Source organism: Aplidium turbinatum, chromosome 16 (assembly GCF_918807975.1).
Source record: "Aplidium turbinatum chromosome 16, kaAplTurb1.1, whole genome shotgun sequence".
In the NCBI taxonomy this organism is placed as follows: Eukaryota; Metazoa; Chordata; class Ascidiacea; order Aplousobranchia; family Polyclinidae; genus Aplidium; species Aplidium turbinatum.
This window is the reverse complement of record NC_137487.1, coordinates 16,578,489-16,601,928: the sequence shown is the minus strand read 5'-3', so window position 1 is coordinate 16,601,928 and position 23,440 is coordinate 16,578,489. Positions and strand designations below refer to the sequence as shown.

Here is a 23,440-nt window from a genome sequence, read left to right as displayed (position 1 = left end):
CATATAGATTTAAAAATATCTGAGCTAGGCTACTTTGGAGATCAAAACGCTTCATCATGCTAGCCTAGTTCACCTATGTTAATAAGATGTGGGCTGATTTCAGATGCTGAAAGAAATTACAGTAGATTTAATGTTTGGAAACGACACATTTTGCACGATTGCAAGTTAGAATTGAATCGACTTCATTTTAGGGATCACGTGGGCCACCTGGCCTGCCTGGACCTCCTGGAGAACCTGCAATAAGTAGCTCATTGTCAGAGCAAATTTTGTCGGAAGATGACGTAATGAGAATTGCCACAAAAGTGTGTCAGGGAATGATACAAGGTAAGTGAAAATTTGAACGTTTTGTCTAGATAGTTAGCACTGAATGCAAGTAAAAATCCATGCGGAAAATATCCATACGGAAAATATCCCGACTGGAACATATTCTTATTTTTCTTATCCTTATTTTTTGAGAAAGGAAACATTTTTCGAGTGGATGTTTTCCTGGTGGATATTTTTCAGTCGGGATATTTTCCGCATTGACATTTTCTGTATAGATATTTTCGCGCTAGCTCAGTGAAGCACTGACAAGTTAAGTTCTATACATGTTTGTAAGGAAAGAAGTCATTCGCTTGTGCTTATGATTTAAACAATTAATACGATAATGTTGTATACAAGTCACCCTGTTGTAAATTTGTACATCATGAGCAACTTACATTGTAGGCCTACGTGTGGTGCGTTGCATTTTGTTTTGTGCGATGTTCTATTCTTCTTGTGTTTAAATAACGTTTTAAATTACTAGAAGTGCCTTTCAAGCAAGATTTGCGGCGAATTTCATTTTTGAGTTACAGTAAAAATCAATGAAACACTTCAATAAATAAAAATAATAAAATGAAAATACTGGCTGGCCTACTCTACCTTTATGCCATGTCATGCCGCTTTGTTTATGCTTGTATACAGTAGGTTAGGGTGAAAGTTTCTTCAAAGATTGGAAACGCTTTGTGCAAAATTCTAACAAACGTCATGTCAGTGCACAAAAGCAGCGGAAATTATCGTTAAAATATTTGTGTACATGCGTAGCCTTTCTTGTCATAACGTTTTTTTGCCAAAACCATTTCGTTATCTTCAAGAAATCTGTGAACCTAGAAGTGTAAATATAAATCTCTTTCTGAACGTCTTTGATCTCTGCTTGGATGAGTGACACTTGTGACCCAAGTCACAATTTCTTTCACGCCAACTTGACCGTGTAGTTTTGAGTGCAAAGCGCCATCTGGCGGAAACGAACCGTAACGTTTTGGTTAAATCTTTTAATCTCAGGCGGTTTGTCTTGGATTAAAGATTTTATTATGATATTAGATTTTTACAATTGGTGACGATATATGCTTTGCTTACTAAACTCGCTGATAGACAGATTTTAAAACCATACAAACCAACTCGGTATTTGTTAAGCGTGTAGCCTAATTATTGGAAAGTCAGTTTATAGCCATAATATCGAATCTAGAGTCTGCTGAAAGAAGGACTATTGTTTAGTAGAGCAAACGTGCTAATACATCAAAGTAATGTTTGCTTAACGCATGGAAATGATGCACCGAGTGAAGAAAAATATGCAACTCCATGCATAGCCTACTTGTTATTCTACAATCCAACTGTTGCAAGCCTTGGATCGTACCTCAAGGCTGTCGAAAGACACTTGCTGCGTTTTGACAAGCGTGCATCTGGGAAATTTTCCATGAAAGTTTCTCTTGTTTCAAACATAAAGTTGGATATAGAATATTTATTACAACTGACCGTATGAGGCGGTCGTAAAACCATCCCACGCTTTTGTTAAATGACTGGAATGACGTGGAGGTGCGACATCTCGCGGATAAGAAAAATAGAGAGATTGTTAAGTTTATCAAATTACGTTTCTACGCATATAAATTATTCTTTTCTTGGTCAGCGTAAAAACCCTCTGTTAACTTGAGTTACAACAAGATATTTGATGAGTTTTAAACTTTTAAAATATAATTCATGATTTTATTTTATCGACAGGTTCATGGGTGGATAGCCTACTGGAATCTTGTATAGGCTATATCAAAATAAACTAGCCTAATAGCCTATTACACTTATTTTTAAAACTCTTCATAGATGTCTGAACTGAAGTAGACTAGCATACAAATAAGGCCGACATCAATAGTCAGTTTTGTTTGTATTTGAGTTCGTTTATCTCAAAAATAATTTCTTTTTCATATTGTAAAAACTCTCAAGCTAAGTCTACACTTTTAGTAGTAGCCTAACTGCAGTAAAATGGCGATAATCCATAAACGGCAGATAGTGCTGCTATGCCACTGCTAGTAGACCTAAACATGTATTATTTTACCAGAACACGAAAGAAAAGGCATGGAATCGTCCAGGTCCCGCATCAGAACAGTACGCGGTCCACCTGGTCCCCAAGGACAAAGGGGATTCCCAGGACCCCCAGGTTAGACAATGGAATGCAGTAATTGACACTGTGCAAACTTTTGGAATTTTATAATTGCCTCACACAGAATGCTCCAAGCCACCTTATAACAAATGTTTTAGCCTATAGTAGGCTACGTAGTTTAGTTTCTGCGGATAGACAACTTTTGATATTTTTTTTTAGTTTTTGAATTTTTATCCTCGGACTGACAAAGCCTTGATTGGTTATTCCTGGTAGTTTCGCATACTTGTAGAGGCTCTTTTTGACGCAGGGCCGGTTACGGAGATTGGCAGAGTAAAATTTCCGATTGTTGAAGTGTTGTTGTCGGGGAATTATTCCGTTCATTAGATGCCGCTGAATGGAGAGCAGTCCTTGAATGCGTTGCTCAAGCGCACATCCTGAGGGTCGAACCAGCACCACTTGATCTTTAAGCTTCTTCGTTCACGAAGTCATACGCTAACCAACTGAGCTATCGGGGCGAACGGAAAGACATAGTTTAAACCCGTTGCTGCATCGTTTGTCATGCAATCATACATCCACCAATCCGTAGCCTAGTGACTTTATTTCGAAACTTTTTATTGCAGGACCTCAAGGTTACGAAGGTTCTAATGGACCGAGAGGTTATCCAGGGCTTTTAGGACCTAAAGGTTCCAGAGGTGATACAGGTAAATTCGCCTGCATTCAATTTTTGTGGATGGTAGCCTACTTCCGTGGATGGTAAGTTGGCGTCAATGTTTGTCGCAAAGTGGTTCCACTAAGGCTACATCTTTCACAAATCTGTAGTAGACAAGGGGAGTGAACTACACTTTTGTAGAAAATGCAATAGGTTATCATTTTGAATTAAAATCATAGCCTATGTGTCCCAATCACAAACTACTGAAATTACGCTACTTTTTACAGATCGCCTTAAACGCAGATTTAACAACTTTTTGTTGAGCTTCTCCCAAGGCAACCTAAATTATAGGTAATCACTTTGCATCTGAAAAATTATTTTATTTCTTATCAGGCCCAATTGGAGACAAAGGAGAACGAGGATCTCCTGGGATAGGCACTGAAGGGCCCAGAGGACCAGCAGGTATGGATCGTTAATTTTATAAATGATGGTTGGAAGTGTAAATCTAGTTTGTAAAATGGGATAGGCTGCAGTGCTTCATTTCTTAATGTAGCCATTATCTTTGGAGTTCTTGTAACTAGCAACGTTGACCATTAGCCTGCCCACTTAAAACGATATCAAAATAGGCTAGTAGGCAACGTCTGTTGGCTGCCTTCCATCCGTTTACATCCATGCATTTACAAGATATACGACATACTCGTACATGGAAATTAGACAAATACTGCTTTTAACAAACATCTAGTCGGCAGCAGTGGCCGAGTGGTTAGCGCGTTGGTCTCGCAGTCGAGAGCCTGCATGTTCGACTCCGGCCACCCGCACTTGCTGCTGTTTCTCTGGGCAAGAAACTTTACGATAATTGCCTCTACCCAGTGATCGATTTCGAGTAATGGGATAGGCACAAGTAAAGTAGTCATACGTGAGTAGAGTAGACAACCGGAAACAGACATTGCCGTCGGCTGCAGCGTGGGTCAGGTGTACGTCGGAAGGCGTACACCGATGCACAGCGCTCAAGTCCGCTTTCCCGCAATGCAGGATAAAGATATGAAAAACAAACAAACTCGTACATATTATTATGTTGGAGGTTTATATTGGCTGAATCGCACAGGCGGAAAAGCCTGAAATTGAAGACTTTGCTAAATCTTTGACATAACTGGTTTTTCTTATTCGTGCGTACACTACTACATCAGAAGTACGTGAATTGAATACAATACGTCTTGACATGTTTTAGGTCCACCAGGCCGGGCTAGAAACGGCGCGCCAGGCAAGCCCGGGCCTCGAGGCAAAAAGGGCCCAAGGGGTCCAGCGGGCAAAACCGGGAGTCCAGGAAGATGCAGCTCGCGACAATGCTCATCTTCCAGAAGAAAAAGATCAATCTCCGAAGAAATGTCCCAGCGGAGGAATACATGGTGGCCCTGGTAGCTTTGAAGACCACATAAACTAACCCTAACCGACACTTCAAATCACCTCTAGATGATTCTCATACAAGTTCCATGTGTTTTTTTTATGTGCGATTGTATTTGCTGTCTCCCAATATAGAGTGGATTTGATATCCAGTGGTCGCAGGAACAAGTACACAATGTGCGCTGGTGGAATGTATTGTTTGTAATAACAACCCAGGCAGTAAAAGTTGCCGTTTTACATCATTTCAACGTCTGGTGACGTTGCCAGTCGTTGAAATGGCAACATTTTCTGCCAGAAAAATGCTCAACGTTTTGTGTATCATAACAATTGTAAAAGAAATACAGATGATACCATTTTAGAGCCGATGCGTGCCAATTCTTAACGTTTAAACTCTAAGAGGGTGACTGGAAATCATTGCAAAATAATCACCCTTTCAGATATCACACACATCTACTGTACAATGTTCAACTAACAAATCTGCAGCTGTGTATTTTAAAATAGAAATAGATCTAATTTTAAGGCAAAATGTTTTAATCAAATCCAAATTTGGTTATTTCTTTACTGCTTCTTGTCCAAAAAATGGGAGTAAAATCTGAAAAGGTGATAGCGCAAAACAACAACATGTCTTTCAACCGTCAACGATAAGTAGACAAAACAGCAGAGGCAACAAAATTACTATCAGCAAGAAAACCATTTTATATTGATTCTGAACCTGCAAATGCCACAGCGAGTTTTTGAGTCAATTGGGAAACAATTCATGTACAATTTCATTGAGCAGCTTATAAACAACACAACAGCGAATAAACTTCACCAAGTATTGTTATAAAGTCTCGGGTATCAAGGAACAAAATCTACATTAGGGAACTTAACGAGTTCACAACACAAACACAGTAAACCCCGTTTTGAAGCCAATCTCGTTATGAGACAAGCTTCGCTTCAACTCAAAACATCCTGTGAGACTTGATACATGTAGACGAACAATCACGCACGGAGATGAACTCACAGAATGGAGATACGTATTGCATGCGTCGTCATGCACGAGCGCTTTTTGAGACGGAAAAGAAAGCTCACGTCACGTTTGTAAACACAGCTTTAAATACTGAACAGTGCAGTCTGGCAGAGTAACTACTCTCTGACTAAGGTACGGTACGATAAGCATTTTTTAAACTTGTTAGCAAGCTTGCTCAAGAAAGCTTACCTGTATATCAACACTGCACAAAGTCAAAGTAATTACCGTGCCCTTGGCCTTCAAATGTCAACGATTGGATTGTCACGCAGAGACCCAATCAAAGTGCTTGGAAAAAATAAAAGCAGCCAGAGTAGAAATACAAAAATGGAGCAAAGCTTTGGTTCAACTAAACACATTCATTTGATTAACCAAACGAAAAAAGAAACTCCCAAACAACTAAAAGAGCGTATGTCCCGTGTATCGAAACTTGCATAAAACTGGCAACTGACAGGACAAGTATGGGAACGTTCAAATATTACGTAACGCTTTTTTTCCGAATTTTTAACCCCCCCTCCCCCATGTAACGCCAACGTAATGCTTTTTTCAATCCCCCCCCTCCCCCATGTAACGCTTTTTCACTACGAATTCAGCACAAAAAACTACCACTCCGTGCTCGAAAGCGTTACGTAACGTTTTGCTTGAACCCCCTCCCCCCCGATGTGACGCTAACGTAACGCTTTGCATAAACCCCCCCCCTCCCCCTCGAAGGCGTTACGTAATATTTGAACGTTCCCTATTGGCCAGCCACAGTGAAGTATGGGACCTGTGATGTTAATTCCCATCCTCAATACCACAATGTCAACAAAAAGCCAGCAAACACAAGCTCAAGCATTTCAACAGAAAAGAAAGCTAGATGTAACAAAATTAAAAAAGTAATTAAATAGTAACACGCTAATGTTTGCACAGCTCTAGCACTCGCCAGTGAAAAACTGAACAACCATACGGCAACACTGTGGATGGGAAACCAACCCAGTCAACAAATCAGTCACTTTTACATTGATTCAAAACTTTGATTAATGTAAAAATAGCTGACTCACTGACTGAAAATTGAGCGTGCAGCCATGTCTAAATGTTTGAACACAGCAACTTACTATGAAGTCAAATCGAATAACGGAGTCCTTTTTGCTACGGTCGACAAAATAAATTAATGAGGTGCCATCAGATGCTCTTTAGCGGACATAGAGCTTTGATGCCACGGAGTGTAACCTTGCATAGGTTTCAGATCCGGTGGTAAGTGGGCATTGTCGTACACTGCTGAAAACTTGACATGTGGAGCCACTAGGTGGTTTGTTTGCATATTCGTAGCATTTCTGGATGGATGAGAATGCCGAGGAACTTGAGCGGAAGACAAGAAAGCAACTTTTGAGGGAAAAACAGAAACCCCAGTGGAACCACATACATGAGATGTTGGTGCCGTCTGTGGCCGATTAGGGAGCTGGGAGGACGGATTCATCGTCAGATCAAGAGGATATTCTGATGAAGCGATCCTTTTCTTGGAAAATTTTGCATTGGCAAAAACCGCAGGTTCACTTGGCCACGACGCAGCAGTTGAACTGCCTGAAAAGTGACAAACAGAGTTGGAGGATTCAGTGAGGTCGATGATGGGAATGTCTTCATGGTCGGATGGAGCTATACGTTGAATAACAGCGTCACTGGAGGGCTTTAACTTGACTTTTGAAGTGCTCCTCTGTGGAGATCCTGTCACTTTGTTCACCTTAACAAAGTGGCCAGATAACGCAAACTTACGAACTTTTATGATCGGCTCACAAACGAAAGTGTCCTGGCTCTTTCGTTTCACCCCAGCTGATACTTTTATAGGGGGTCGAAAAATTTTAGGAGGAGGAGGGAGCAAATCTTGGCTCCCGGACTTATCCCATAAAGGTGGATGTTGGACTTTGTGTGTCGTCCTTGCAACGGTGGTTGTATAGGTGACTCTTGCAATAGCATTCGTGAGGATGGGCATGTACTGTGACAAATTACTATGATTCTTCCAAGTATCTTGCGTAGATCTTGTCATACTGTTGTTGCTAGAAAAATCTCTGTCGGACACGACAGAGTTTTGTTGCTCTCTCGTGGGATCCGGTAAGTGCTTCAGCATCATGGCTTCGGCGATCCTCTTCCGTTGGTTGATTAAAACAGCTTTTTCTGTTTCCGACATTTTGGGCGGTGTCGGCAACTTTTGCTTCGGTGCCTCATTAATTTGCTGCAGCAGCGACATGCGATGTCTGGAGGAAGTGACATTGCTTGTCTTTTTCACAAAAGTAGGGGCATCAGAAGAGGCCTGGCCATCATTAAATGGACGATTAATATAAGAAGATTCAGTTGCTGGGTTTAAGTGTAATGAAACTTCTGTTAGAAGCTCAGCACGAGGACTTGACGGTAAATATTGCTTTTTCAGTGGCAAAAGACTCCAGTCCGAGTTGTTAGTTGCATTATTTTTCGACTCATCTATTGATGAATTTAAAAAATCATCCTCCATGCTTTCACATATACCACTAACAGAAGCAGACATGAGGTTGTCATCCACAGGCCGCTCCTCTTGCTTATTTGCCGAGTGGCTATTTGGAGAAGCGTGTGTGGAGTTTTTCGAAATAGGGTCTTCCTTCGAAAAAACTTTTTTCTGGCGTTTCTTTGGGGGCACATTCCACTGTTTGAGTGTTAAACTAAGCTCGTTGCTACATTGGTAGGACCTCAGCGACTTTTGCCTTTTAGTAATGCTACTACGAAGAGTTCTCATAATTTCTGCACGTTTTCGACATCTTGCTCTCGCATCGTTGTTCTTGGTCAAAAGTGCTTTGTTTCGTAATATTGCAGCTTTTCTTGTAGTCTTGACAAGTCGGGGTGCAGCTTTTAAATTTTGGGATCTACGGGGTGGGTTTTTCACGGATAGACAAGTTTTGGGCTTCTGACTGTCCGAAGTGATTGGTGCTTCTTTTACAGAGCTCCCATCGCCAACAATCGTGTGGACGACCCCGGTAACATGGTTTCCTTTGGTCGATAACTTTTTATTTCGAGTTATTCTGATCGGTGAACTGGGCGGACTGACAACCACACGCTTAGAAAAGTCAGCAGCATCCTTCAAGAACTCCGGTTGGACATGATCAGCGGCGGACGCCACCTTGATCTTGGCTTGTGCCTCTTTCTTGATGGAAAACCTGGTCTTCCTCGCATGGGAGGCTATGGAAGCTGCCTTTCGTACATAAGCCATCGCCCTACATAGAGAAGCAACAACATTGAAATCTTAGCACATGAATTGATTTGTACATTTTTATGATATTTTCAAAGATCTATGCAGAGTTGCAGACTAAAACAAGCAGAACAACGCGAGTCAGTCATCAGCTAACAAAATATTAACTCACTGCTGTTTGAGGAATTAAAAAAAAAGCAAACAAGTCAAGCAAATGACGCAAAAAGCGTCATAGACAAGGTACTCATCCGTAATTATTGATAAGACATTTTGTATTAATAACTTTAAACACGCATCACGCGTGTTGTTGCAAATAATAGTGATATGGTAAAAGAAGTTTTTTCGACCATTGAGTACAGCAAAAATTTAGGTATGGTTATGAAATAAAAGATCAGAATCGGTGACTACGATAAAGTTTAACCCAGTGGAATAATGGGCCCAAAGTTGAATAGGTGGAATAAAACACAATTCTAAAGCTGATCAGGGAATGACTGGAGTTAACATGCAAAATATAGTAGCGTAGTGGCATTTCGCGCATTGTAGATGCTTTTTTCTTTGCTGTGGCACATTTGTGGCCAAAATCTTCTAATAAATAGTGGGAGTCGTTCATGGAGAATATAGTCATATAACCGCAAACTACGAGCAGAAAATTTACGGATACCTTGGAGAAGGCTTCACTGCAGCTTCTAGTTTCTTGAGGAAGACCTGCGAACTCGGACGAAGATCGGCATCTTTGAGAATCATTTTGCCGACAAGGTCTCTGTGAAACAGTACCCAAAGTTTGTTAAGTATAGTTCTAGCTAGTGGCACCTGGGTTGCAAACAGAAACCAACGATATCGTTATCGACCATTCGATATCACACTATCACAGCTATCCCTGTATTCAGAACAAAACAATTAAAACAGTTTTTTTTCTGATTTAATAAAAAAATTATATAGCACAACCTGTTGCTACTTTCAGGCTCTGCACAAGATGTAACAATGAGTTTCATTTCTGTTTGAGCACTTTTATTAGGATACCTTAACTACAGAAAGGCATTTTTAAGGTGCACCACTACTACTGTGTTACTGTTGTCTCGGCTTCTTCAATTTCAACAATTTTGCTTGACAAAATGGGTTTGTTTCCACAAGCCAAAAAAACTCGAATAATAACAATCAACGTTAATCCAAACCATATGTGCCCATACCGAAGTTTCACAACATTTCCCAACACCAACGTGCAGGATTTGTCTGCGTTGTACAAGTCCTCCCGTTTGTAGGGTTTCCGTTTCGATGTAGCGCGCAGTAGTTTCTGCACATCCAGAGTAGGATCGTCCAGAAGAGCTTCTCCAACGGGGATGACCTCCTTGTTAGGCACACGGACATACGTACCCAGAAGGAGCTTTTGTGTTCCAGCAGATATAAATGTTATCCTGTCCATCACTGCCCAAAATATGATGCCTGAAAAGAATAAGTGCTCAAATGATTTTGAACTTTTAAACCTCCACCGAGGCAGGAATCCTGTTATTATAAAAGTAGCATCGGACTAACTTCAGCATTATCATGTTAACCACTGAGGCAATAAGTTACAGCGATTTAACATTCTTTGACGTGGCATGTCAATAAAAAGAAAACATAATTTAAATTAGCATGTAACTTTTTTTTTATCAAACAGGCAAAATTATTGCTTTAAAAAAAAATGTCAGCGGTTGCTAAAGTAGGTGCAGCTAAACTTTAAAATATTATGGATTAGTGCATTCAATTCTATGCATTGCAAATCTAGCACAGAAATGAAAACTAGAACAAACAAGCAATATTGCAAAAGGAAGTTTGACACGTTAAAATTAAAACAACGCATTACAAGTAAACAGTCACTTACCTAAAGAAAAAACGTCTGCTTTTGCCGTATAGTTCTTATCAAACACTTCTGGTGCCATGAAAAACTCGGAACCACAAGCTGAAGACATCACACGCTGATAGAAGCCTGTGTTCTGCCCTTCGTCGTTCGCAGTGCACACCTGTTGGCATTGTTAAAGTACGTAACCTATGCAAGACTCTTTTCAATATAAATTGATAAGTTACCAAGAAAATCGTACACAAATTCTTTGCAATGTAGTTCAGAACTTAAGACCCAAGCCCGAAGTTGACCATGGTCGCCAGATGGTTTACCGAGACAGTTTTATCACGTCATAATGACATCAGCATCAAATGGTCTGACAGTGATACAAAATCAATATCACGTAGTTTTGGCGCAAAACGGTCGCGTGACTTCATGCTGACAGCACCAAGGACTGTTTCTCAGCAGTCGCGTGTAGCATGAATTGACAGCGACAGACATGTGTTGCGCCCACTCTCGTGGGCCATCGCTGTCAATTTATGCTACACTCACTCAACTCAACCTTGCGCTGATGCCAGATGGATTGTTCTTTCCACACGGTTCCACACTACAAGGACTTTTTCCAATTGAAAGAGCCGACATATAGCATTTTAACCAGTTTCAATAGCGATTAAAATAAGCAGTTGACAAAAAGATATTGTTACGCTTATTTGAATAAGAAAATAAAGAAGCCATCTTTACGATGTCAATAGTCGCAAAATTCAATACCCGTCGCCGTGTCAATAATTTACACAAGTTACCGAGGCTGGCCGATTTATGTAACTTGCATTTACCTTCGAGAGACCAAAATCAGCAATTTTAAATACTGGCATATCTTCACTGTCCTCGATATTCACCAGTACATTTTCAGGCTTCAGATCCCTGTAAAATATTAAACTTAAAAATTGAAAATGCCGACGATGCGAGAGAAATGAAGGAGTCACTGTAGACAACTGGTTGACCCTGCTGTTTCGGCTTGTGATCTCGAAAGCATGCCAAGATATAAATCAATGCAAAATATAATAAACTAATTTAAGAGAATACATAAATAAACAACCTGTGTATGATATTATTTTCATGCAGGAAACAAATCCCCTTGGCCAACTGACGCAATACGGAAGTGTTTAATTGAGAGTTTGGCTCTCGGTCCAGTAAGTAACTATTCATGTCTCCTCGATTGCAATATTCCATTTGAAACCATAGTTTCACTTTCCCCTTCTTCATTTGTTTGGTTACCTCACCTACACAATGAACTTGTTAGTTAAATTAAAATAGCTTTAGCTTAGCAATTAAAAAAACATAGTGTGATTGGTATCAAAAAAATACATAATCTACAGCAATAATGGAATTAACATATTTTGGTACAGCCATTAATATCTAGCTTCAGTAATGCAACCAGAAAAATACCTTTAATTGAAGCTTCAATGAGGGATAAAAGACCTTTAGGTTTATTGTTTGGATCAATTTTATCGAGTTCCTCTTCAACTTGCAGATATGCGACTTTAAATTTTACAATATTGGGGTGGTCAGTCAAATGACTCAGTGCTCTGGATTCACGCAGAGCCAGCTCGGTATTTTCAGATGAATTACATTGCACCTATAAAAAGATATGAAACAGATTTTGTTTATACAAGTTTATGTTCGAAAATATGCTCTAAATTCAATTGAACCACAATGCACACAGCTATTGTGGTCCTCATACGGCACACACATTAGAATCAGGGCTTCTCAACGAAGGTGCATCTACCTGGCCAGTATATTGGCCAGGGTTAAAAAAGTGAAAACATTAAAGACTTATCACGACTTACCATAAAACATCAATACAACATAATGTACAGTACCATACACACCACACAGTGCGCATTTAGGTCCTATAATAACTAATTCTCAAACCATAACTTTCATATCGAGTCATTCCACATCAAATCATCACAAATATATACTAACACTTTCTAGCACCATTTTCACTGATTTTCTTTCAAATGGTGAAACAGCCATTTGCAGAGATTATGATATGCACTTGCAGTCTTGCACAGCAACACTACTACCAATGATAGCCTACTTCTGCATGCAACACAGCCAGGGTTGGTTCATTTAAATCAAATGATTTAAATCATTGATTTAAATCATGATTTAAATCAAACAAAAAAAATCAATTAAAAAAATCAAATGATTTTTTATTTGCTGAAATAAAAATAAATACATCAACAAACGTTTCACTGCTTCTCTGTAATACAAAAGTTATATTTAAATACTTAAGGCTATACGCTATGCATGCTTTGAAAGGCAACTTAGTTTACTTGGCAGTTCACAAACAGTGTTGTTCACTAAACATAGTTTTTGAGCAAGTATTTTCAACTTTTGGTCTGGTTCAATCAGAAATTCGAAATTGATTGGGCACTGCAAAAGCTGGCAAGCTTGTATTTATGTATAAACTTCTCAATGCAAAATAAACTGCAATTTTGTGTCATCTGAACTTTTATTGTTTTGGTATGGTACGTCGGTAACATATATTACACAGTTAAACTTTCTTTGCAAAATGTCTGGTTGTAGGCTATGCATCAGTTGAGCAAAAAAGCAAAGTGATGTGCACTCAAACGTAAGGAAAGATCTTAGTGTGGGGAGATGACAGTCTGAGACGTACCTCAATCTCGATATGCACATTATGATTTAGTATAAAGCAACATATCACACCTACTTAAAAATAATGTGCAATAAACAGGCTAGCCTACAATATGATAATAAAAATGATTAAACACTTGCAAGCAAAGCCTTTCAATCAATCAAGGGGTTAAAAATAATTCTGCTATCTTACTAAAATGATCTCTTCCCCCAAGTAGACTCGACGTTTTTTTACATAAAAAAAATCAAAAAAATCCGATTTAAATAAAAAAAATCATGATTTTTTCCAACCCTGAACACAGCACTGGCACATTGTCTTGCTTTTCTTCACATCACACTCTCAGGAAAATATCTTACGTTTTTCTGATGTTAAATGCAGTAAGGCCTGCCGATGATATGATGCTTCCTACTTTCCCAAAAGTATATGTATATTGTATAATATACAGTATATATTTATATTTGAAAAATGTTTAAAACTATATATATACTATATAGTCATGATATGATGAAATGCACTATCAATTGATTTTATGTACTGCATTGGTAATGGTATAAAACGTTGAATACTTACCACTTTCAAAGCGTGATCTTTCAAAGCTCCATTTTCTCGCATGGTAACTTTGTACACTTTCCCAAAACTACCACTCCCAATTAAATCAAAATGAGTCATTTTCTTTGCAAATGAAAGCACCTTTTTACGTTTTGATGTCATTTTGAAAGTTCCAAGGATACCACTTCTTTAATTTTTTCCAATCACCACACACTAAATAAAGGAACACATTCCTACCAAACAAGAGCATACAACCCTTTCACTAAACAATGAACAAACAATGTGTGACAGGATAAGCATTTGCAATCAGCTTAAACTTTATTACATGAGAAAAATATTATTTTCTGAAGTAAGTTACAACCACTGGTTGGCAAAATTTAAGCTTACGGTAGTCCTTGTTTTTACTTATTGACTAATAAAACTTTTCTGTTTTTAGTGAACCACCCAGCAAACTGTCCACTTGAAGCGGTTGACTGTCTCTTATCTTTAGTCTCGTCCTGTTGCTCAACACAACAAACAGTGTACCAGCCTCATTTTTTTAATCAAATATCGATTTCGCTTTTAAAGCATCTTCAGTTTGATATTGTCAAGAGCAAAATAATAATAAAAAAAGAATTAACCTTTGAAGAATTTTTTATTATTATTTTGCTCTTGACAATATCAAACTGAAGATGCTTTAAAAGCGAAATCGATATTTGATTAAAAAAATGAGGCTGGTACACTGTTTGTTGTGTTGAGCAACAGGACGAGATTGTTTTTACTTAATCCTACAAATTACCCAAAGTCGAACAACATTTTCGATAAGTCACAACGAATCACCCATAAATCACATCAAATTACTCATTAGCCGATCGAAGTGCCCATAAGTCATGTTAAATTAATCAAAAGTACCCACAATTCTTAAAGTCACCTTAAATTATCTATTCGGACATGTCTGGACACAAATAACATAGTTTCTCAAAACACCCCTGTCCATCATTAAATTTGATAGTTTGTGTTTCTGTACTCCAGTGTTTTGTTCTAGTTGATAAAGAAAGATTTTTGCCTGAACTCTTTTCCTACCGGTACTGCCATAGTTTGGTTCTCAAACAACATTATCACTAGGGCCGGCAAAAGTCAAAAAATCTTAAGGACCTCGTTTATCCTTGAATCAAAGAATGAAGTTGTTTTCAGCACCTAGGGGACTGTTTCTAAGAAGTAAATAGGTCAAAATAAAGTCAAAATTTGTCAAATTATGGCTTTTGACAAACTTTTTGTGTTTCTTGAGAGTAATTTTTGTCAAAAATCCTCGTGGAAGCATTGTACATCAGGAACTCCAACACAATTAAACCATATTAACCCATAAAAGCAGGAAATATGTCACAACGCCCACTTAGATCAGCAGTAACTTTTATCGCAAATTGTCCATTGTTTATTCATTGAATTTACGAATTTAAATAATTTTTATACAACACTCCCTCTTCACAAACGTGGTCTTTTCGAAGATCAACAGTTTGGATTTTAGGAATAGCCTATTGGTATTCTGTATATAATCCAAAAATTCCTAAGCAAGCTAAATCGTCTTCAGCAAAAGTTAGACAAATTTGTCAAGATTTTCCTATTGCTAAAAAACACGACACACTTTTTATAATCCATAAAACACGTTGATTTTTTAACAAAATATTACGTTTAGGTCTAAAATCGACAAAAAGTTATGTTTGGGTAACTGGTATCAATTCAAGGAAGAACTGTACTGTCTACAAATAAGCAATTTTGTTGAGTCAAAATAAAGTTAAAATTTGTTAAAAGTAAAGCAAAAAAAATTTTTTTTAGGTCTAAATAAAAATACAATTTGGGTAGAAAGGTAACTTTTCTAAACCATAAACAGACATTTCTATTCAAAGATAAACTGTACAGTGTACAAGCAAATTGACAGAGTGGCTATGGCTTCACCTCTGGGTCCCACTCTTGCCAAATTCTTTCTAGCACAACTTGAAAATAAGATTTTTTTCTGAAACTACTTCTCAATTCTTTCCCAAGCTGTACTTGCGTTTAGAGCTCGACCGATATACCGGTCAGCTGGTATTTATCGGCCGATATCAGAAGTAGACGATATATTGTATCGGCTAATTTTCGCCGATAAACATCGGCCAGCAAAAGCACACTCAAAACCAGTGATACATGCCTTTAGAAGAAACACAAGTTGCTCAAACGCGCATTTAAACTCTCTCGTTTTAATCACGTGCAACAAGTGCAAGCGGCTACAAGCAATCCATTTTTGCAGGCAGCATGTGGGTATGCTTTTGAATGTATTGTGCACGTGGAAGGGCGCTCTTCTAGCTGCCCATTTAATTGGTGCTGCCTGGTTGTGCTTCTGTTTATCAGGCTAGTGGCGATGACACCGGTCTTTGTGCAAATCCTAGCAGAAACTCTTGTCGTGTTGTACCGATTTACGATGACAAAAGATGTTCTCTTCTTGGCACGAATGCTGAGAAACCATGTTTTTTAACCTACAATTTGAATCTGTGAAACTTTGATTATTGAATTGAACACAAAACAGTATTGCATTTGGTTGTTTCTTTTTTATTTGGTGTATTTTTGTGATTAGTGTTAAGAATGATTTTTCCATTACAGCAACCAATGCATAAACTTTCTTGGACTGGTTTGTTGCTTAATAACTTCGTTGGTAACAAATTTTTCGTAGTTGATATTGGTTAAAATATATCGGTATTGGCCTAAAAACTTCATAAATATCGGTATCGGCCTGATACAGTGATATCGGTCGAGCTCTACTTACGTTATATTAATGACATTATTGCCATATTTGATAACAATAATTCTTGTTCACAGTTTCTAGAAGTACTCAATACGCAACATCATAACTTTCACAGTAGAAAAAGCCATTGAAACTATACTTTTTTTGGGTGTAAAAATTAAGATAAATATATGGTAATGGATTTAATGCTTGGGTCTGGCGTAAACCTATAAATACTAATCTTTTTATAAATTCCAGCGCTGATTGCCGGTCAAATTACAAATCTGCTTTAATCAAGTACCTTATTTCGCAAGCTTGAGACATTTGCTCGAACAATGACTGTTTCAACAATAAAATCAATAAATTATGCTCGAATTTTGGTGCGGGTAGCGACGATGTCGTCCCCGCCGATGTTGTCCCCTCATACATTGAGTCGCGCAATCATTTACCTCACCAGAAAAAGCTTCATATGCGGTGGGCTGTTGAATTTAAGCTTGAGCGCCAATGCCCATGTTGACCCAGGCGAGTGATATGTAAATCACGCTGCTCAATGCGCGTGTCGTTCCCAGTGAGTAATTACTGATTATGAATACCGCTGCCGAAAAAGACTTGATATTCACTGGAAATATGCTTTTTTGCTGAAGCATAGGCTACAAAAGCAGAATTGCGAAAGTAGGCTATTACATTTTCAATATTTATTGTGGTGTTTGTTATGTTATTCTTTCAGTTTGATACAACTTGTGGAATTAGTTGATGAACAAACAAAATAACAAACAATCAATTTGGTAGGCTACCCAGGGTTCGATCTTAGCACTGGTCCTCTGGCCAATGTCTAGTGCGAGTTCCCCGCGGACCAGTACGAATCGTTTCGAACTGGTCCGACTGTCCAGTGCGAAAATATCATCTTATTATGTCGTTTGATTGTTTAGAGTGAGTGGTTCTCGTTTGCGCTTCTCTTCAAACAACAAAACACGTGATCCGTGCGTGTTAAACCAAAAAAAAAGGCAATCGCAACATCACGTGTTAAATCGTACGAAAAAAGCAATCGCAACGTAACGGTGTTAAATTGTAAGAAAAACGAAGTTCAGGTCAAGGCTCCGGGCTGACCACGTAACAGATCTTCTGACCATCCAACTACAGTCAGCAGAAATAAAAGATTTCAACCCCAAACGATTGATCTGTGAGGTCAAGAAGGCCCGACACTGGCCATGTGTTTACAAGGCCAGACAAACACACATCGGAGTCTGATTATGACCCTGTGATCGTCCCGTCATCAGATTCCGTTTATGACCTATGATGATGATGAACCTATGATGATGATGACCTATCATCGGATTCAGAAATTGAAGAAGAGCCCCAAGTAGATTGAAGACTCAACGTAGATTGAATCTCTTGCCTAGATAAACTGTTGTTACTGTTATTGCCATTGTATATTTCCATATTATTGCCACCATTCATTATTGTCGTTTTAAGGTGGTTTTCCCTGGGTTGGCCTCGTGCTTCCCACGACAATCTTGTTTTTATCAGTAAACGAGATGGACGAGTGCGATTTCGTGCGGACCAGTGCAAATGGTGAGCCACTGGTTCGGTTGGCCAGTGCGAAAAAAAGTTAAGCTCGAACCCTGCTACCCACTACCCAGGCCTCGAAACTGAAGGCAGCCATCGCCGCGATTAACCTACAAAAACCAACATTTTGTCCACGGCTCTCGCCCTTCCGTCTTCTGCATTTGTCTGCCATGAAGTTCCGAGAAAATTTTTATGCAAGCGACCTTGTGAATAAAATACTTTGCCACTTATAATCACAAAGGATTAGAAAGCAGTCAAAGTACCCGATAAATTACAATACACACTGTCTATGCTTCAATTGTTAGCATTATTGATTGACCAAGCAACTGATGTCTGACGATAAGCAGGATGCAAGTGACATCACAATACACATTATTGATGCGATAAATCATTATTGAAGCGTGTCGAAGTTTCGATGGCCGCCATCTGCTTATGATTGGCCACCGAACAGCTTGCTTGAGTCGGACATGTTTGGCCGCCGGAAAAAATTGTTTCGAGGCCTGCTACCATTTTTTCGCTTTCCAATCATGCAATCCTGGTTCGACTCCCGGCTTAACCTGGTTGTTGAAAAACACCGCTCACCTCTACCCAGGGTGTAACAAATTGGGTGGGCGTAGTTGCTGAAGGAAAGGCGGCTGAGAGAAAGGAACTGGCCACCCTACTCTCGTTAATGCCGAAGGCTTAGTCTAATGAGAACCTTATCTTCTCGTTCCCCGAGGCTTGAATCAAGTATGGGACTCACCTTTACCTTTACCATTTTTTAAAAGTCCCTGATTTTATTCGATTACATGTTAAAAATAAAAATTAATTTCTAGGCTATTTTTTTTTAAGTACAGTAGAACTCGGTTAATCCGGATTCGGTTAATCCGGATCTTTGCCTAATCCGGATGAAACTGGAAGTACAAATGAGTCAGGTTTGATAGAACCGTCATCGGTTAATCCGGATCTTCGCCTAATCCGGATGGAATCGCCGGTCAAATCGAATCCGGATTAACCGAGTTCTACTGTATTTGCTAAAAAAAAAGAACAGGCAAAAATTTCGTCTCGACTTGAAAAAGTTCGTTTCAAACAACTCTTATTTTTACCTACATTTAAATAGACAAAAACATTTGAACATATGGCAACACTGCTTTCAAGGAATGACATCGACGTGGGACAATATCGGCATGGGAAGACGTGTTCAGGGGACAACATTGGTAGCATCCCTTTGGTGCTAATCACTATGGTACGGTAACATATCCAATTTGGTGGTAATAAGGTTCTCAGAGGATTTTTGAATTCGATTTCTGCTACGTTTTCAGTTAAGGAGCCTGAGTTTAAGAACTTTCTAAAAATCCCGTTTATTGGTAAGGAATCCAAACGTTTTGCCCCACGTTTGTCCAGATTTATTGCTTTAAAGGTTAATGTTATAAGATTTTTCCGGTCTATAAAACATTCAAAGCTGGTTGCTATTTTCAGTTGAAGTCTAAAACTCCTTTCCCCTTATGTTCAAACGTCATGTAGTGGGAAAACATTTGAATTTAGCTAATTTCAATATTCAAATTAATTTCTTCAATATCGTAATGGCTTCATGGAAGGAACTCCAAAGTTCTGCTGGGAGTTCCTTCCAAATGCCCACCCATTAGTGCACATCCCCGGAAAGGTAAGTTAATACTGAATCCGATTCATGTAAAATTTAAGAGGCATCTGTTGCGGATTATAGTTTGATTTAAGATTTATCGAAAGTAGGTCAGATCGCATTTTATGCCTCGCACTTATTCACGAATAACTTCTTTAGGCGCAAAGAGGAAAAATTATTCTGCCAGAATGGTTGGGTTTTGAATCTTTATCCTCGGACTGACAAAGCCTTGATAGGTTATTCCTGGTAGTTTCGCATACTTGTAGAGGTTCTTGACGCTGGGCAGGTTACCGAGATTGGCAGAGTGAAGTTTTCCGATTGTTGCAGCCTGGGAATTATTCCATTCACTAGGTGCTGCTGAATGGAGATCAGTCCTGAAATGCGCTGCTCAAGCGCACACCCCGAAATTCGAACCAGCGCCGCGTGCGTAACCACTGAGCTAACGGGGGCGGTGGTCACCTAAATACCCCAAAACTCATGCTCCTATATATGCCTTTCCTCTCCTGTGCAGTGTGCTGGAAAACTCCAGCTGATGCTGAATTCAGAATGAAAAGTAGTGTTGCCATGTTTATTTCAAATTACAAACACTTTGAATTAGAAAGAGCGAAAATGCTTACTTCAGTTTTGCTGCAGAAATCTGTTGAAACCTGCCTTTAAATTTAGTGGTAACTAGCAATAAATTATGAAATTTCATAGTTTTTAAAATTCTGAAACACAATGAAAACATTTTTAAACCTGATAAAAGAATAAATGAGAATATACAACTGAAAGAGATAGCTAACTTTGCAAACAAATAAACTAATAGATAAAAAAACAAAACAAAAAACGATGTAATGGTGGTACTCTGAAAGAGAGTGCTATTGTGCTTTAACAACGCACTTGTAGGGATTTTCTTAATTTTAAGTCCCCAGCGTAGGGTTTTGGGCTATCTGATAGCTGTAATTTTTGTTTATAAAAAGGATATAAAAAAGAATATTGAGAGACTCTAAGTCTCTAATTAAAAAAGGATAATTTAGGCTTGAGTCTGTCTAGTCTAGGGGTATGACTTCCTACAAAAAAGCAAACGAATTAAATAGGATTAAACATTTTTTATTAATCAAAGTGATACCGGTTACATAGTTGTGTCGCTTTAGAAATACAGATGTGTTGAGCTAAATTCCGTGTGACATTGGTTAAACAGGAAGCGTGACCTAAGTTTCGTGGGAACTTAGGTTTTGAATTTGCAGTGCTGAAATGCATTTTCCAATTCTGATAAATTTCGGTGAAGTGTTAAAATATAAATTTGTTAGTTAAAAACATGGTACATGTTACACACTTTAAAAACAGCAACAAGCCTATTCTGCATCAATTAATGAGTGAAATATTTTTCCGAAAACAACCCAACAACCAGAAGCTTCACTCTACCAACTTCAATGACCAGAGCCGTTGAGACGATATTTTAGGCCCTTTCATCATCATCATCATAATCCATCGTCGGTTTGTTCCCCACTAGTGGGGGTGGCCGATTGTTTCCGCGCAGCAATTGTTTTAATCCCTCTTCTCCATTTCACCCTGTCCCTTGCATCTTCCTCCTTCAGTCCGACTTTTTTAAATTCATCCTTCACTTGTTGTTTCCACGTTCTTCTTGGACGACCGCGTTTCCTCTTCCCATCCACCTTTAGATCTAGTGCCTTTCTAAGAAAACTTCCTTCCTCCCTCTTTATCACATGTTCATACCATCTTACTCCATTTGCCCTTGCCAGTTGGTCTATGGTCTCTCTCATCTCTAGCATATCCAACAATTCTTCAGTCTTTATCAATGTGATTCTTGGGCCTCAAAACAAGATGTTTGTAAGAAAAGCTCACTATATCAAAAGATTACGCTGTGGCTGCTTCATGTTCCCGGGCCCCATGAACTAATTCTAGCTTAAGAACTAATTCTAGATTACAAACATGGCCACGACTTATAAGTACAAGCAGCACGCAACAAACTAAAAACCAAGATGGATGCAAAACTGTGTACATGAAACGCAATTGTTAGAGAGCGGCTACGCGCTCTGTGGAATTGTAGTCTTAAAGGTTGTGAAAAGCGCAAGAATAAACTATAAGTCTGCAAGAATTGCACAGATTCCAGAATCAATTATGAGGAGCAAAAGTACATCAGATCATGGACTTACTTAAGGAGTCTATGCATCAGATAGTACTGGTAATAACCATATTTGATTTAATTCGCTCTGCTTTGCTTTTTTGTTTAGCATTGAGCACTTTTTGTAGTATTAATAGTTTTCATTGTTTTGAGTTTTTATAACTATGCACAGCTGCAATGATTAAGACGCCAAAGAGGTTTTTACGTTTCAAAAAAAATGGCTAAAGTTAATCACTAAATAGAATTTGGCCATTCTGGATTTACTAAAATTTGGCCCTTAAGATACAACTGGCAACTCTGTGCAGATCTTTCTTTGATTTCACAACTGCAAATATGTGTGGACAAGTAGTGCACAAACAAAATTTTCCATTTACGAAAGTCAACAAAGAAATTGGAAAGTGGAGAAGTGAATAAAAAAATGATTGTAATATTTAAATTAAACTATTTAATACCAAATAAATTTTACTGCTAAAAAATAAAAATTTAACTTATCAGCACAGCGGGACGGGCATATTACGAGGCACAAGACTTCAACAAATCATTGCCGATCACTTCATCAAAAGAATTAAATTTATTGAATCTAAATTGCGATGCAGAAAACTGAGTATACAGTGTAGCCTATACACTTTCGAATAATTTCAAACTGAAAATGAAACTCAGAACGAGCACCTCAACGTATTTACACAGCCAAGTAGCAGAAGGGAGCAAAAGTTGAGCTGGATCTGGAGCAGGACTTTTGGCGTTATTTGAAAAACAGGATCCGGATACAGAGTTTGAATGTTTGTGATAACAGAAGGTGAAGTCAGACTTGCAGATTTTTTTCAACAGCTTGACACACAAAATCAATTGCAAACAGTTGCAACCTATATATGTTATTGATATTTTTCATTACTTTCCTTTGCATAGCCTACTTATGAATAAAATAAATCTCAAGAATAGCCTACATATTCCAACTTAATTTTGGTAAATCTGTTTTAACAATCTTTTTTGCAAAATCGGTTCTTATTTGTATTGATACAACGTCTGCAAAATTTATGTCTATGTGAAAACAAATTGATTTGCTGGATGTAGGCTATAGCCTATCTGAATTTATATGATGATCTTGGAAGCATCAAAGTGACCCATCAATGGGAAATTGAATTATGTTTCATTTGCATTTTGTGAAGAAAACTTTCTATTAATTGACTGCAAAAATCAACTTGAGCTTCACCACACCAGCAGTGACACAAGTCATTTAAAATAACACTTGCTTCAACCAGTAACGTAGCCAAGGGGAGGTTTTGGGGGTTTTCAACCCCCCCCCCCCCCCTTGGCATGCATGTGACGTCACGATATTGAGAATGATGCTTTCAGTCTCTTTATGTCTCTAAAACAAAGTTGCCCTAATTGTAAACGAAACTGCATTAAAAGAACGAGTTTTGCCAATAGCTACCAAGCAAACATTCAAATATCTCAGCCAAAATTTGCAACAAGAAAACATAGAGATTTAGCTTTATTTCCGAAAAATGCCGAAGAAAACATGATCTTATCCTTTTGATATGCCATCGGACAACATCATTTTACAGAAATATGCATACCCACAATTTTGTTGAAAATGCTCTCAGAATGCACGAAATTTAAAGTAATTTTTAAAAAATTTTGGGGGTGGTTCCCCAGACCCCCCGCCACTGGAAGCCCGCCAGCCGTCAACCCCCCCCCACCTTTCAAAATTCCTGGCTACGCTTGTTCCAGCCAATTG

At 38.5% G+C, this 23,440-nt stretch overlaps 2 protein-coding genes across 2 annotated transcripts in view; one reads left to right on the top strand and one right to left on the bottom strand.

Moving 5' to 3' along the window:
- LOC145785265 (uncharacterized) overlaps positions 1 to 4,796 on the top strand; it is an 89,569-nt gene extending 84,773 nt beyond the window's left edge. The window contains exons 59-63 of the mRNA XM_082596945.1: positions 192 to 324; positions 2,345 to 2,443; positions 3,007 to 3,087; positions 3,429 to 3,497; positions 4,264 to 4,796. Coding sequence (XP_082453071.1) covers positions 192 to 324; positions 2,345 to 2,443; positions 3,007 to 3,087; positions 3,429 to 3,497; positions 4,264 to 4,454 — 573 coding nt within the window. The 3' untranslated portion in view covers positions 4,455 to 4,796. The remainder of the gene's footprint in view (positions 1 to 191; positions 325 to 2,344; positions 2,444 to 3,006; positions 3,088 to 3,428; positions 3,498 to 4,263) is intronic.
- A 1,363-nt stretch (positions 4,797 to 6,159) lies between these two features.
- On the bottom strand, positions 6,160 to 13,901 carry LOC145785715 (uncharacterized). Its single transcript, XM_082597409.1, has 8 exons — positions 13,681 to 13,901; positions 11,895 to 12,084; positions 11,545 to 11,728; positions 11,282 to 11,369; positions 10,491 to 10,629; positions 9,820 to 10,072; positions 9,294 to 9,392; positions 6,160 to 8,657 (listed from the first exon to the last, which is right to left on the bottom strand). The coding sequence occupies exons 1-8, from the start codon at positions 13,819 to 13,821 to the stop codon at positions 6,590 to 6,592; spliced, it is 3,162 nt and encodes a 1,053-aa protein (XP_082453535.1). The 5' UTR covers positions 13,822 to 13,901; the 3' UTR covers positions 6,160 to 6,589.
- Positions 13,902 to 23,440: the final 9,539 nt, after the last annotated feature.